This window comes from Sapajus apella, unplaced genomic scaffold, assembly GCF_009761245.1.
Source record: "Sapajus apella isolate SASKATOON/1434 unplaced genomic scaffold, GSC_monkey_1.0 scaffold43, whole genome shotgun sequence".
NCBI classification, from domain to species: Eukaryota; Metazoa; Chordata; class Mammalia; order Primates; family Cebidae; genus Sapajus; species Sapajus apella.
The window spans coordinates 14445896-14459940 of record NW_022436983.1 but is presented as its reverse complement, the minus strand read 5'-3'; the positions used below and the strand labels follow the sequence as shown (position 1 = coordinate 14459940).

General features: G+C 51.6%; 1 protein-coding gene across 5 annotated transcripts in view; it reads left to right on the top strand.

Moving 5' to 3' along the window:
• ECE1 (endothelin converting enzyme 1) overlaps window positions 1-14045 on the top strand; it is a 130008-nt gene that overhangs the window by 53028 nt on the left and 62935 nt on the right. For 3 of the 5 annotated variants that reach the window (XM_032300679.1, XM_032300681.1, XM_032300680.1), the window contains exon 2: window positions 4548-4634. In XM_032300679.1, coding sequence (XP_032156570.1) covers window positions 4548-4634 — 87 coding nt within the window. Of the gene's footprint in view, window positions 1-4160; window positions 4180-4490; window positions 4635-14045 lie in introns of those variants that run through there. The other 2 variants (XM_032300682.1, XM_032300678.1) reach the window with 2 other exon arrangements.

Below are 14045 nucleotides of genomic sequence, written 5' to 3'. Positions count from 1 at the left end.
CCCTGACCCTTGGTCATCTCATTTGTAAAGTGGAGGTGATGATTCTCGCCTCAGGGGTGAGGCACTGTGGGGTTAGGAGAGAGAGATTTGTCAAGTGGCATGGGCGGGGCAGTTCCCCTCCCCATCTCTGTAAGCTGGAAGTGATACCTGTGAGGCTGAGGCTCTAGGTGGGTGTGGGGAGCCATTGAAGTGGTGAATGGAAGGCCCTGGGTGAAGGGCCCTGGACTGCTGTTGGAATGTCACTCACCCACTGTGTGCCTGTACTTCCCAACAAGCAGAGCCTGCCAAGCCTTTCCCATCTGAGGGGAGTTCCGTTTCACTACCGGGCTGAGGCAGGCATCTCAGGAAGCGGCCCTTGGCTTTTGTGTGCTGAAAAGTAACCAGCGCTCCATCTCTGCTGATTTCTGCTTGGGAGTTCTGTGAGCTTCCTGTATCATCTGTCCACTGACAGGCTGCGGCAGGGCGGACATCAGGATCCCTGGGGTGGCTTCCAGCCTCCCTCCCTTGCTTCCCTTGTTCGATCAAACATCTACAGAAGCTCCAGCCTCAGACTAAGCCCTGGAGGAGACTGGGTCCCACGAGACCCAGCCTCTGCCATCAGGATTCTCCTGTCTAAAGTGCTGTGTGCCTCAGCATGGGGTGGGGTGGCTGTGTGGGGACACAGTCAGGGACCAAACACTGTCTGGCGTCCCTGGAGGGTGGTCAGGAGAGCCTCCCAGAAGGGGGAAATCTCTGAAATGAGACAAGAGGAGGAGGAGCCATCACTTAACCGCACCTGGGTCAGTTACTTCCCTGAGCCTCAGTTTCATTCTCTGTAAAAGGGACCAGTGATACCTGCTTCTGAGGGAGGGGTGAGAGGCTTAAAAGAGATGGTGGCTGGGCCGGGCATGGTGGCTCACACCTGTAATCCCAGCACTTTGGGAGGCCGAGGAAGGCGGATCACAAGGTCAGGAGAGTGAGACCTTCCTGGCTAACATTGTGAAACCCCGTCTCTACTAAAAATGCAAAAAATTAGCCAGGCATGGTGGCATGTGCCTATAGTCCCGGCTACTCAGCAGGCTGAGGCTGGAGAATCCCTTGAACCCAGGAGGCAGAGGTTACAGTGAGCAGAGGTCACGCCACTGCACTCCAGCCGGGGCGACAAAGTGAGACTTTGTCTCAACAAAAAAAAAAAAAAAAAAAAAGAAAGAAAGAAAAACCATGGTGGGTGTAAAAGAACTGACAAATCTCTTACACCACCAGGTGCCCGGGGAGATGTTCGGTGAACTGAACTTTTGCAAAAGTCTTTTCCTCTGGCAGTCAACACCTGGTACTTAGTGTAACCAAGTGTCCTGTCCTATTCTAGAAAAAGCCCAGCTGCAACCCAGCAATAAGTGAAGCAGCCTCAGAGTCCCCTGTCTCTCTAGGGTGGGTAATGGAAACTCCTTCACCCAGAGGGAGTGACGCAGAAGTCTCCAGAATTCAGACTGTTCTCATGCACCTTGCCTCTCCAGGGCCTGTGACCTTTAGATGTGTTCCCTATTTCTATAATTATGAAGTTAGATGCAGGAGAATTCTCGAGAACTTAAAGGCACTTCCCCTCTACTTATTCCCCCTTTCATTTTTTCTTTTCTTTTTTTTTTTCTTTTTCTTTCTTTTTTTTTTTTTTTGAGAAAGAGTCTTGCTCTGTTGTCAGGCTGGAGTACAGTGGAGTGATCTCAGCTCACTGCAAACTCTGCCTCCTGGGTTCAAGTGATTCCCCTGTCTCAGCCTCCTGAGTAGCTGGGACTACAGGTGTGCACCACCATGCCTGGCTAATTTTTTTTTTTTTTTAACTATTAATAGAGATGGGGTGTCACCAAGTTGGCCAGGATGGTCTCAATCTTCTGACCTCATGATCCACCTGCCTTGGCCTCCCAAAGTGCTAGGATTACAGGCATGAGCCACCACGCCCGGCCTCCCCCTTTCATTTTAACAACTGTTCGTTGAGCACCTACTCTGTGCCAGGTGATAGAGATTCTGTTTGACAGGCCAGACAAGGTCCCAGCCCCAGTAAAACTGTGGGTTCCGGGGAGGGGCAGAGAGATTGACGATAAAGACAAGAAAACAAAACAAAATAAAACTGCAACAAGTACTGTGAAGGGAAACAAGCAGGATGCTGTAATAAAGAATTTGGGGGGCTGCTTAGGGTGGCTGATAGGAGGTGACAGGCTGAGATCTGAAGTTGGAGCTGACCATTGGAGGATTAAAGAGGAGGAAAGAATGCTCTGAACAGAGACAACAGCAGCTACAAAGGTCTTGGGGAAGGGAAAACTTACAGAAACTGAAGAACTGCGTGAGGAGGTGGTGGGGCCAGGGGGCAGCACAAAATGAGGGCCTGGAGTGGGCAGGGACTATAGGGCCTGGTGAAGGGTTCAGACTTGTTTCTAGGGACAGTGGAGGAGTTTCTAGGGACAGTGGAGGAGTTTTAAGCAAGGGAATGGCAATATCAGAATTTTCTTTTCTTTTCTTTATTTACTCAGACAGAATCTTGTGTGGTACAGGCTGGAGTGCAGTGGTGTGATCACGGCTCACTGCAGCCACCACCTCCTGACTTCAAGTGATTTTCCCACCTCAGCCTCCCAAGTAGTTGGGACAATAGGCACATACCACCACGTCCTGCTAATTAAAAATTTCTGTGTTGCCCAGGTTGGTCTAGAACTAACTCAAGTGATCCTCCTGCCTCAGCCTCCCAAAGTGCTGGGATTATAGGTACGAGCCACTGCACCAGCCAGATTTCTGTGGCTGGTTTTTTTTTGTTGTTGTTTGTTTTTTGGTTTTTGGTTTTTTTTTGAGATGGAGTTTCACTCTGTTGCCCAGGCTGGAGTACAGTAGCATGAGGTCAGCTTACTGCAACCTCCGCCTCCTGGGTTCAAATGATTCTCCTGCCTCAGCCTCCTAAGTAGCTGGGATTACAGACACACGCCACCAGCCCCAGCTGATTTTTTGTAATTCCACATTTTGTATTTTTAGTAGAGACGGCGTTTCACCATGTTGGCCAGGCTGTTCTTGAACTCCTGACCTTGAGTGATCCATCCCCCTTGGCCTCCCAAAGTGTTGGGAATACAGGTGTGAGCCACGGCACCCAGCCCCAGCCAGATTTAATTTAAAAGGCTCATCCTGGCTGCCGAGGGGGCTATCAGAGGGCAGGAGTGGAAGCCATGTTCCACTGCTGATCAGGAGCCACTACCCTCAGTGTCCCTATGATGTCGGGTAGTCCCCTCACTCCTCTAAACCCGTTTATTTACACATATGTGTGACTGTGAGAATCAAATCTGGAATGAACAGAAATGCATTTTGCAAAGCTGAAAAGTATGCCTAAATGCAGGAATTCCCGCCTTATTCGAAGTGGAGAGTCCTTTGAAAACCTGCTGGGTTAGATCTCTCTGGGGTTCTTGGGTGAGAAAATGCTGGGGCTGAGTCCCTAACTGAGCACCTCATATCCGAGAGAGCCCCCTTTCCCTGCCTAGGGTTACAGGAGAGGCCTCAGGGGCTGGGGACAGGGCACCCAGCAGAGGCTCCTACTCTTGACGGGGAAGATGGGAAAGAGGGTTCCCTGTCTGGCTTCTGACTCACCCTGGAGCAATGGTTCTCTTGTGTTGCAGGGAGGGCGACAGCTTTGAGCATGGGGGTGACCACTGGACCACCCTGCAGCCATCCACATGCACAGACAGCTCCTTTCACCCCGTGTCAGGGAGTTCTCTGACATTTTCTCAAACTCATTCATGAACTCTGGCTTCAAGGCCTTTGAGCTAGAAAAGGGGACTGAACTGGGACACCTGCCCTTTTACTCCACCTTTTTTGTCTGATCTTTCTTGCATTAAGAGGGGAGACCCCCTAGACACACCTAAGGGCTGATGCTGGGGGTAACTGTCTTGATCGCTTTGGGCCAAATCGAGGGCACCTTCCTGATCCCTGACTCTTGTTATCTGCCACAGGGACTCCGTTGTTGAAGGGGGACTTGAGATTTTCTCCAAGGAGGGGTCGCTGTGAGGGCCTTTCCTGCCTGCTAGGGGCTTCAGTTTGGCGGCCCCCCTCTCCCGACCTCCAGGGAAGGGAAGGGTCTCCATCTCCCCGTGGCCTCTCGAGTCTGGGGGTTTCCCCGGGAGGCCTGAGGTTGGGAACCGGGCTCCGCACACCGATCAGGCCTCGCCCGCTAAGGTGGTACGACTCCGGCCGGCCCATCCTATCCCATTCCGGCCACCAGGGCGGGTGACGGGACCGGGCGTCTGGGGCGCAGCAATGCAAGGTCTGGGGCGTAGCATGCGAGGCGTGTGGCCGCCACCCCCAGTGTCCGCCCTGCTGTGGGCTCTGGGAGTGAGGCGGCAGCGGCCCGGAGGGCGGGGGCGGGAGGCAGGCCGGACCCCTCCCCGCGCGGCCCGCTGCGTGGGCCGGTCTCGGTCTCGGGTGTCCCGGCCGGGGCGGGGCGCGGCTCGGCAGCAGTGCCGCAGGGGGCCGGGCCGCTTCCCCATTCGGGCGCAAGAGCCATGGAGGCGCTGAGGGAGTCCGTGCTGCATTTGGCCCTGCAGATGTCGACCTACAAGCGGGCCACGCTGGACGAGGAGGACCTGGTGGACTCGCTGTCCGAGGGCGATACGTACCCCAACGGCCTGCAGGTAGGCGCCCTCCGCTCTCTCCCGGTGTCCGGAGCCCTGGGCCTGGGCATGCGCGCCGCTGCCGCCGCGTCCCCCCGCGACCCCGCCCCCGCCCACACCTACCCCGCCTCTTCCCTTCCCCTGTCCCGCCGACCAGGAGGGGCCGCGCCTCCACGCAGCTGGGGCTCCACGCGGAGAAGCCTTCTGGAGCCCGAGGCTCACCCCACTAGCTTCCCCTCACCTGCCCTGCCGTCCCCAGATCCTCCCGGCCACCTCCTGGGCCACAGCCCAGGTGGCAGAGTTGAAAGCACCCCCCAAGCAAGACCCGACCTCGCCCAGTTCCCTTTCCATGGAAGGCGCAGTTTGTGAATGTCCGGGGACTTGCCCAGGCCCATTACAGGCACAGTCTACAGCTCTTTCTGTTTCAGCCTGGAAAGCTCCGCATCCCTGGGACCCAGTCCCTCAGTCCGGGGCAAACCGGGAAGGTTGGTCACCTTATCTGGGAGGCAGTGCCGCCCGCTTCTTTCTCTTTTCCCCCAATACCTGAATTTCCTGGGGTCAGGAACCTGTCCTCTGCCCCCTCTCGCTGCCGCTTTTCAGCCTACTCAAGAAGTCCATTCCTCCCCTCCCCTGGGTCTGCGCCTGTAGGCATCTCATCTGCCCACTCCTGGGGAGGGCCCACCCCTGTCCCTGCCTTGTGGCAGGACATTGAGCAAGGCTGCTTTCTGCCCTCCTTTCCCTGGGGGGCTGCACTGGGACAGTTATGGCCAAGACCTCAGCCCTGGAGGGGTTTGGAGCCAGGCAGGTGAGTGGGAAGGTGTTGGAAATGGTGCTGACACCCTAGGAGACCCAGTGATCTGGCTCTTGAAAAATCAGTGTAGAAAGAGGAGCTGGGGCACCCCAGTCCCGGAGAACTTCTGCCAGGTAGACCAAGGGAGGTATTTGGGAGAATCTTGGGGCCACCTGGTGAACTGGCACCAAATCACCACTCTTCCCAAAGGCAAGCTTAGGATGAGTGGACACTGGGGCTGCCAGGCCCACCCCACGCAGACACACCTCTTAGAAGCTGGAATAATCCTCCCAGTGAAGGGAGACACCACGGATGGAATTCCTCCTCCAGGAGTCAGATTGGCTCAGGGAGATCCAAACTTGTCCCAAGTGTACTACCCAATAGGATGTGGTACCCCTGCTTAGCCTTCAGGAACATCCCCGAGAGCTGTAGGGACTACCGTCCCCACTTACAGATGTGGAAACTGAGGCTCTGAGAGGGACAACCACTGGCCTTCGGTCACAGAACTGAAAATCCAGGAGCAACATGTCAAACCCAGTCTGTCTCACGCCTCTTCCCAGTGGACTCTTCTTAAGAGGCTGAAGCCAGCAGTAAATCAGATTTCTGGGGCAGGCGCTTTTCCCTTCAGCAATCAAAACAGAACCTAATCAGCAATGCTTTTCAGTCTCATCTTCCACAGAAGGGTCTAAATATATCAGCACAAAAGCATTTCAGAATTCACAGCAAAGTAATATGCTGTGTTTCTGTTATCCTCATAGCAGCCTGCTTGGGGTATAGCCTTTTTTTTCAGATGAAATAACGTGTTCATCTGGAGAGGGCCCCAGGCCAAGCAAAGGGAGCCCATCTCTGAAGCCGCCACCTGGGTTTGAACTCTTACTCCACTGGTGACCTGGAACAAGCGGCTTAATCTCTTTCAGTGATGATGGCCTCACTGTAAAATGGATGTTAGAGGAAGTGGATGTCATGCATATTACTGGGCCTGCTAGGATTATTGTTTTATGACCCATGAAGTAAGGGCTGGTGTGGCCACATTACTGATGATAAAGGTGAGGTACAGAGAGAGGTTAGACATTCCTGTGGTCGTATGGCTGCATATGGGTTGGAGGTTAGTGTCATGTGCCTTACACCAAGCTCCCCAAATGAATACATTTTCCACTTTCCTTGCAGGAAAAGGCAAAGAGGTTACCCAAGGATTTGGGACATTTCTGTGGGTACACAGCTAGGCTTGCATGGAGCCTCCACAAATTTCTCAAAGTGAACATAAATTAGCCAGTGCTTGCTTTCTAGCCAAGAACCCCTTCATCTCAAGTTATGAGGCAGAATATTCTATTAAGTTAATGTTTTCAATCATTGGGGTTTTTTGTTCCCCTCCCCCCCAGTATAAAAGCGTCACATGCTCACTTGGGGGAGAAAAAAGATAGTCAAGTATGAAAAGGAATTTAAAAAGGAGCAGTAATCCTGCCACTTGGAGATAACGGTTTCTCGTTTTTCACACTTGTACATATATATTTTTAAACATAGTCGAGCTTACTCTAAATGCACAGTGTTTTATCCTGCATTTTTCATTCAGTGCCACTACATAAGCATCTTCTACATTGTCAAAAACTTCCAAAACCTGCTGCCATTAAAAATCCTAACACCTCGTGGTACCAACATATAAAAGTATATTCATTCAATCCCCTGTAGCTGGACACTTAGGCCCAATCGCTGTCACTCTATGGGTGATGCATTTTTTAGCTTTTCAGATTATTTCCTTTGGGCCGTTTGCTAGCAACGCAACTTCTCCCTCAACTTTATTTCTATTTATTTATTTATTTTGAGACGGAGTCACTCTCTGTCGCTCAGGCTGGAGTGCAGTGGCACGATCTCAGCTCACTGCAACCTCTGTCTCCCAGGTTCAAGCGATTCTCCTGCCTCAGCTTTCAGAGTACCTGGGATTACAAGTGCCTGCCCCACAGCTAGATAATTTCTGTATATTTAGTAGAAACAGGGTTTTGCCAGGTTGGCCAGGCTGGTCTCGAACTCCTGCCCTCAGGTGATCCACCTGCCTCAGCCTCCCAAAGTGCTGGGATTACGGGCATGAGTCACTGCATCAAGCTTGCTCTCTCAATTTTAGACATTTTTTTGAGATGAAGTTTCACTCTTGTTGTCCAGGCTGGAGTGCAATGGTGTGATCTCAGCTCACACAACCTCCACCTCCTGGGTTCAAGCGATTCTCCTACCTCAGCCTCCCAAGTAGCTGGGATTACAGGCCTGCACCACCACACCTGGCTAATTTTGTATTGTTAGTAGAGATGGGGTTTCTTTATGTTTGTCTTGAACTCCCAGCCTCAGGTGATCCACCCACCTCAGCCTCCCAAAGTGCTGGGATTACTGGCGTGAGCCACCGCACCCAGCAATTTTAGACTTTTTGAAATAGACCTTTCACCCCAAATCCTCTCTCTTGATAGACAGCTAAAAAATAAGCTATTTGATCTTTCAAGATTTTGAAGTCTATTTGTTTTAGGAAGTCCCAAGTGATCAACACCAATAACTAATAAATGAAAACTTCCGTTTTTCAGCCAAACTTGCCACATTTGTTACTTTATTACTTGCCGCGTTTATTTATTATTATTGGATGTGCTGGTCAGTGTTGAATTTAACTGGAGCAAAATTCTACCTGTACCTCACCTGAAAGAATTTTTCTTTTGCTTTCTTTTTTTTATATTCTTTGAGACAGAGTCTTGCTCTGTTGCCCAGGCTACAGTGCAGTGGCACAGTCTGAGCTTACTACAGCCTTAACCTGTGATTCTCCTTCCTCAGTCTCCCAAGTAGCTGGCACTACAGGCACATGCCACTGTGCCTGGCTAATTTTTTGTATTTTAAGTAGAGATGGGGTTTTACCGCATTGTCCAGGCTGGTCTCGAACTCCTGGCCTCAAGTGATCCTCGTGCCTTGGCCTCCCAAAGTCCTGGGATTACAGCCACCATGCCTAACGTTTTCTTTTTCCTTATCCCATATTTTGGGCACAAATTACTTCCAGTCTACTAAAATGAGTCACTCTGGACTAAGCACAGAATTCAAAGGCAGCTGGCTCTAACTTGGAGCCCCAGCTCTTGTCTCTCCTGGGGGCTGTGAGACCTGAACGTGGCTCACTTCCATAGCTTTCTTTGTAAAATGAGGTTAACATTATTAGCCCACCTCTCAGAGCTGTTGCAAAGCCTCAAATGAGACAACATGAGAGAAAGCATTTTGGATAATGCTTGGACAATGGATTTGGTTACTATGAGGATTGTTATAGAGCCTCGCTATGGGTGATATGATATAATGTATATCTAAGAATGATAACTTTCCCTCTGAAGCCTCTGCTCTGCCACAGCAAGCTGCCTGCTCTTCCCACACCTGAACATACACCATTTCAGTGGCAGGAAGGGGACTAGCGGAAGTGACACCTGCAGCCTGAACTAAGGAGCAGATGGCCACATCTACCAAAACCTTCAAAATTCATTCAGTTACTTCTAAAAATCTTTTTTTGTTGTTGTTAAGAAAAAAGAAAGGTGAGATATTTAAATTCTTAGTTGTGGTTGTCTCATTGTTCCCATCTTGCACGGGGCTTTCTTTCCTTCTTTTTCTTTTTTTGAGACAGAGTCTCACTCTGTCGCCCAGGCTGGAGTGCAGCGGTGCAATCTCGGCTCACTGCAAACTCCACGTCCCGGGTTTAAGCAGTTCTTCCACCTCAGCCTCCCCAGTAGCGTGCCACCACGCCTGGCGTTTTGTATTTTTAGTAGACATGAAGTTTTACCGTGTTGGCCAACCTGGCCTCAAACTCCCGACCTCAGGTGATCCACCCGCCTTGGCCTCCCAAAGTGCTGGGATTACAGGCATTAGCCGCAGTGCCCGGCCTCTTTTTTTTTTTTTTTTTTTTTTGAGGCAGCGTCTTGCTCTGTCACCCCGGCTGGCGTCCAGTGGCATGATCATGGCTCACTGCAGCCTTGAACTCCTGGGCTCAAATAATCCTTTCGCCTTGGCCTCCCAAAGTGCTGGGATTACAGATGTAAGCCACTATGCCCGGCCAAAGCTGTCTTTCGAGGGTGATTTCAGGGACAGGCCCACTCAAAACTTTAAAAAGCCGTCTCTGTTTACTTGGAGTTCTTATCAACTCTGTTTGCCTGTTAGAACCTTGAGGTTCTAGAGTCTGGGAAGTCACACCTGGGACCTCATTTTAGAGATGGGAGACTGAGGCCCAGGGACTGCCAGCAGCACACTGTGGGATATTTGACTTCTCAGGATTATTGTCTTTCTCCCACGCTGTGGGGAGTGGGGTGTTCCTTCTGGGAAGCAAGGAAAGCTCGAAAGTATGTCTAAGTATTAGCCTTTGATTCCTGCTAAGATGTGAGGATTGCCCTCACCTACAACGGGTCATACTTTAAGTCATTTAAAGAAAGTCAGGCATCTGGTGGGGTGGCGGGCAGGGTTCAGGCAAGAGACGAGAGAACACGAGGACATGAGAGTTTTGGTCTGGACTGACCCCAGCACCTCAGCCACAAGGCCACCTCATGGGAACTTTACTGGAAGAAACTTCCCCAGACTGACTTTGGGAAGCTTCTGGAGACAGGGTTCCTCGCAGGCTGGGCTGTCACAGTCGACTTGCTCTCAAAGGCTCACTACAGGGAGGCTGGTCCCCCTTCCAGTGCTCCGGGTGACTGGGTTTCTGTGCTGCAGAGGGGTGGGATCCCTGCCAGACTCCCATTGCTGCTCCCCACAGCCCAGGCTGCTGGGTTCTGTCTCCCCTCCCGACCTGACTCTGAAAACCTGGCTTCCCCTGGCTCCCCACCCCTTCTGCTCCTGGGTTGTCTCCTGGGCCCCAGGCGGCGGTCCTGTCTTCACCTGCAGAACTCGTTCTTGCCGTAAGCTTAGGTGAGCCAGGCACTCACTTCTGTAACTGAATATGTGTCCCAGATTAGGGCTTTGTTCCCTTGGCTGTGAAAACCCTGGGAACTCCTGGGCTGGACAGCGCTGCTCTGTTTACCTTACTATGCTCTCCTCTCACTCTCTCTGTTTTTCTGGTTCTATCTCATTTCTTTGTCTCTTTTGAGAGAGAGGTGGAGAACAATTCTCTTTCTGCCTCCCAGGACAAGTAGGAAATTAAGCCCACCAGCGAGCTAAGCATCCTCAGTGATTCTGCGTCTTCCAGGCGTCAGCGCTGCCTCTTAGTGGATGGCCGCTTGACAGTCCCCTCTCCTGAGATGGACCGGGCTGCCCGCCACCAATCCTCCTACCCTCCAAGCTGCTCAGTCCAGTCTGCCATGACTGACATGAGCTCATTTCCAAAAGAAAACTAAGAAACCACTCACATCTTCCCGTGCTGTGACCTCATCTCACGGATCCCCTCCACAGTCCCACGAAGGGAGGCTGGGCAGGTGCAACAGGTTTGCAGCGAAAGGGACTCCGCCGAGGCCAGCAGCCCTGGAAGCAGATCGGTGCCCTGACTCACGGCCCAGCCCTTCCCACTACACCCGGGAAGGAACTGGCCAGCCTGACTTGGAGAGGCCTCCCGATCCTGGCCCAGTGCCTCTAGATGACTTCTCCCGCCCAGGGAGAGGCCTCTGGATTCATTCTGCCTTCAGTGATAAGCCTTATCCAGAAAGGAAGCAACCTGTAACCTATAGTACAAGTCAAGCAAAGAATAAGACAAAGGTTAAAAAGCCCATTTTCAAACCCCATTTGCCATTCTTGCCTGGAACTTTGAATTTTTAATCCAATTCTGGCTTAATTTTAATTTAATTTTGCAGTGAACACCATCTGTTTAGATTCTGCATTTTGCATCAAACAGCGAGGGTCAGCTCCGAGGGAGGGTAGCACATCCTGGTACGGCTGCGGCTGCCAGTCCTGGAGACGTGGGTTGCCTCACTGCTCTCTCCCCTTTTTACCTTCATGCCCCGACTTCCTGTGTTTCTTCTGGAGCTAACGCTAATACCTACTCTTATGAATGTTGTGAAGACAGGCCGGGTGCGGTGGCCCATGCCTGTAATCCCAGCACTGTGGGAAGCCGAGGGGGGCAGATCACCTGAGGTCAGGAGTTTGAGACCAGCCTGGCTAACATGGTGAAACCCCGTCTCTATATTTAATTATATAAAAATATAAGAGCTGGACTTGGTGGTACACACCTGTAATCCCAGCTACTCGGGAGGTTGAGGCAGAAGAATCACTTAAACCTGGGAGGCAGAGGTTGCAGTGAGCTGAGCTCTACCCACTGCACTCCAGCCTGGGTGACACAGTGAGACTCTGTCTAAAAAAAAATAAAAATAAAAAATTTAAAAAGGAATGTTATGAAGGTAGAATTGCACCATCTATTTGTTACTGCACCATCAAAATAGAATTAATATGATTCTAGGCACTTGGTAAGCATTCAAGTGTTTATTTGCTGCCATTATTTCTATTTTCCTTTCCTATCTTCCCCCTTCTCTTCTCTCCCTTCTCTCTGCAGATGACTTTGCTCCTTGCTCCTAGCTGTCTCCTTGTCCCCCATAGCATGACATTTCTCTGTCCAGATAAGGTGGGGTTTCCCTGCATCCCAAGCCTGGTGGCTGTGTCCCCTGACTCCCTGGAGGAGGCACCAGGCACAGGGGTACCTCTTTTCTTTTCTTTCTTTTTGTTTTCGAGACAGGGTCTCGCTCTGTCATCCAGGCTGGAGTGCAGTGATGCCATCTCAGCTCACTGCAACCTCCACCTCCCAGGTTCAAGTGATTCTCCTGCCTCATCCTCCCTAGTAGCTGGGATTACAGGTGACTGCCACCACACCCAGTTAATTTTTTGTATTTTTAGTAGGGAAGGGTTCTACCATGTTGGCCAGGCTGGTCTCGAACTCCCAGCCTCAGGTGATCCTCCCACTTTAGCCTCCCAAAGTGCTTGGATTACAGTTGTGAGCCACTGCGCCTGGCGTCTTTTTTTCTTTTTTGAGATAAGGTCTTGCTCTGTTGCCCAGACTAGAGTGCAGGGGCACAGTCATGGCTCACTGCAGTCTCCACCTGGGCTGAAGTGATCCTCCTGCCTCAGCCTCCCAAGTAGCTGGGACTACAGGTGCATGCCACCATGCCTAGCTAATTTTATTTATTTTCTTTTTTTTAGAGATCAGGTCTGACTGTGTTGCCCAGGCCAGTCTTGAACTCCTGGGCTCAAGCCATCCTCCTGCCCCAGACTCCCAAAGTGTTGGGATTATAATCATGAGCCACCATGCCTGGCTGAGGGGTACCTCTTAAACCAAGGTCTCATGGCCTCCTTGTGCCCTGTGAGCTGAGCCATGATCATGGGGTCATGAGAAGCCTAAAGGAGGAAGGATGAAACAGGTTTTGGGGCAGCAGGATACATGCGTCGGTGTCCCTAGGCGAGGCAGTGCCTGCTTCAAGTTCTTGGGACCCCTCTGAATACCAGTGACCAAGGTGAAGTGCCTGAGATAACTGATTACTCTGAAAAAGCACTTTGTAAACTTTTGAGTACAGTGTACATGTTAGCATCACACCAGGCTGTCTCCCTCTCTCTGTGCCAGGCCCTCACTGCCTGAAGTTTTAATGAATGAAGGTAGCATGGTCTGAAACTTTCATTGCTCACTTTTTTAGAAGAGATTCTTGAGGGATTTCAGCAGCGGCATCCCTCCCTCTGCCTGACCCACCGCCTCAGTGTCTGAGCCTCCTGGGCCTCCACGGAAGTGTCTCTAAGCCCCAAGTTCCTTTGCTCAGTTTTTTTGGGTTTTGTTTTTTTTTTTGTTTTTGTTTTTGAGGCAGAGTCTCGGTCTTTTGCCCAGGCTGGAGTGTAGTGGTGCGATCTGGGCTCACTGCAACCTCCGCCTCCCGGGTTCAAGTGATTCTCCTGCCTCTGCCTCCAGAGTAGCTGGGATTATAGGCACACGCCACCACGTCTAGCTAATTTTTTGTAGAGTTGGGGTTTCGCTATGTTGGCCAGGCTGTTCTTGAACACCTGACCTCAGGTGATCAGCCCACCTTGGGCTCCCAAAGTGCTGGGACCTCAGGTGTGAGCCACCATGCCTGACCCCTTTTCTCAGTTTTGGAACCCAATTTTTTTTCCTACAGAAAGTGCTTGTTTTCCTCCATCTCTGGTGTAGCAATTCCCAGGCAGTTCCTGCCCAGTAAATACCTGACCATGGCCACATGGATGTTCAGTGCCCCTCCCTCAAGTGACGCACTTCAGATCCTCTAGTCAGGCAGGGTAGGACTCCCTCAGGGTCCTGGCCTGGCACCAGGGACACCCCTCAAGCTGTTGGTGGGGCACTTGCGGCTCAGAGTCTGAGTCTCCTCATCTTCCCTGGCAGCTACCCCTCTTCCTGGTGAGCCTGGCTCCCGCCACCCTGCCCTTCCCAAAGGGAAAATCTAATCATGTCACTCCAGCCCTCAAGAGGAAGTCCTGACTCTTTAACCTGGCTTACCATGCCCCTTAGGATCTAGGCCCTCCTCTCCTCTCCACTTCCATTCCCTCTTATCTGGCAAGCTCCTACTTATTCTGACCGACCTAGGCCAGACATCACCCCTTCCAGGAAGCCCTCCCTGATTGAACCCCTGCCCACTCCAGTCTGTATGTTTATCTGCCTCCCTGCTGGGCTATGTATTTCCAACATGGCCCTGAGTTGGTTCTCAGCTGTTAGCACATGA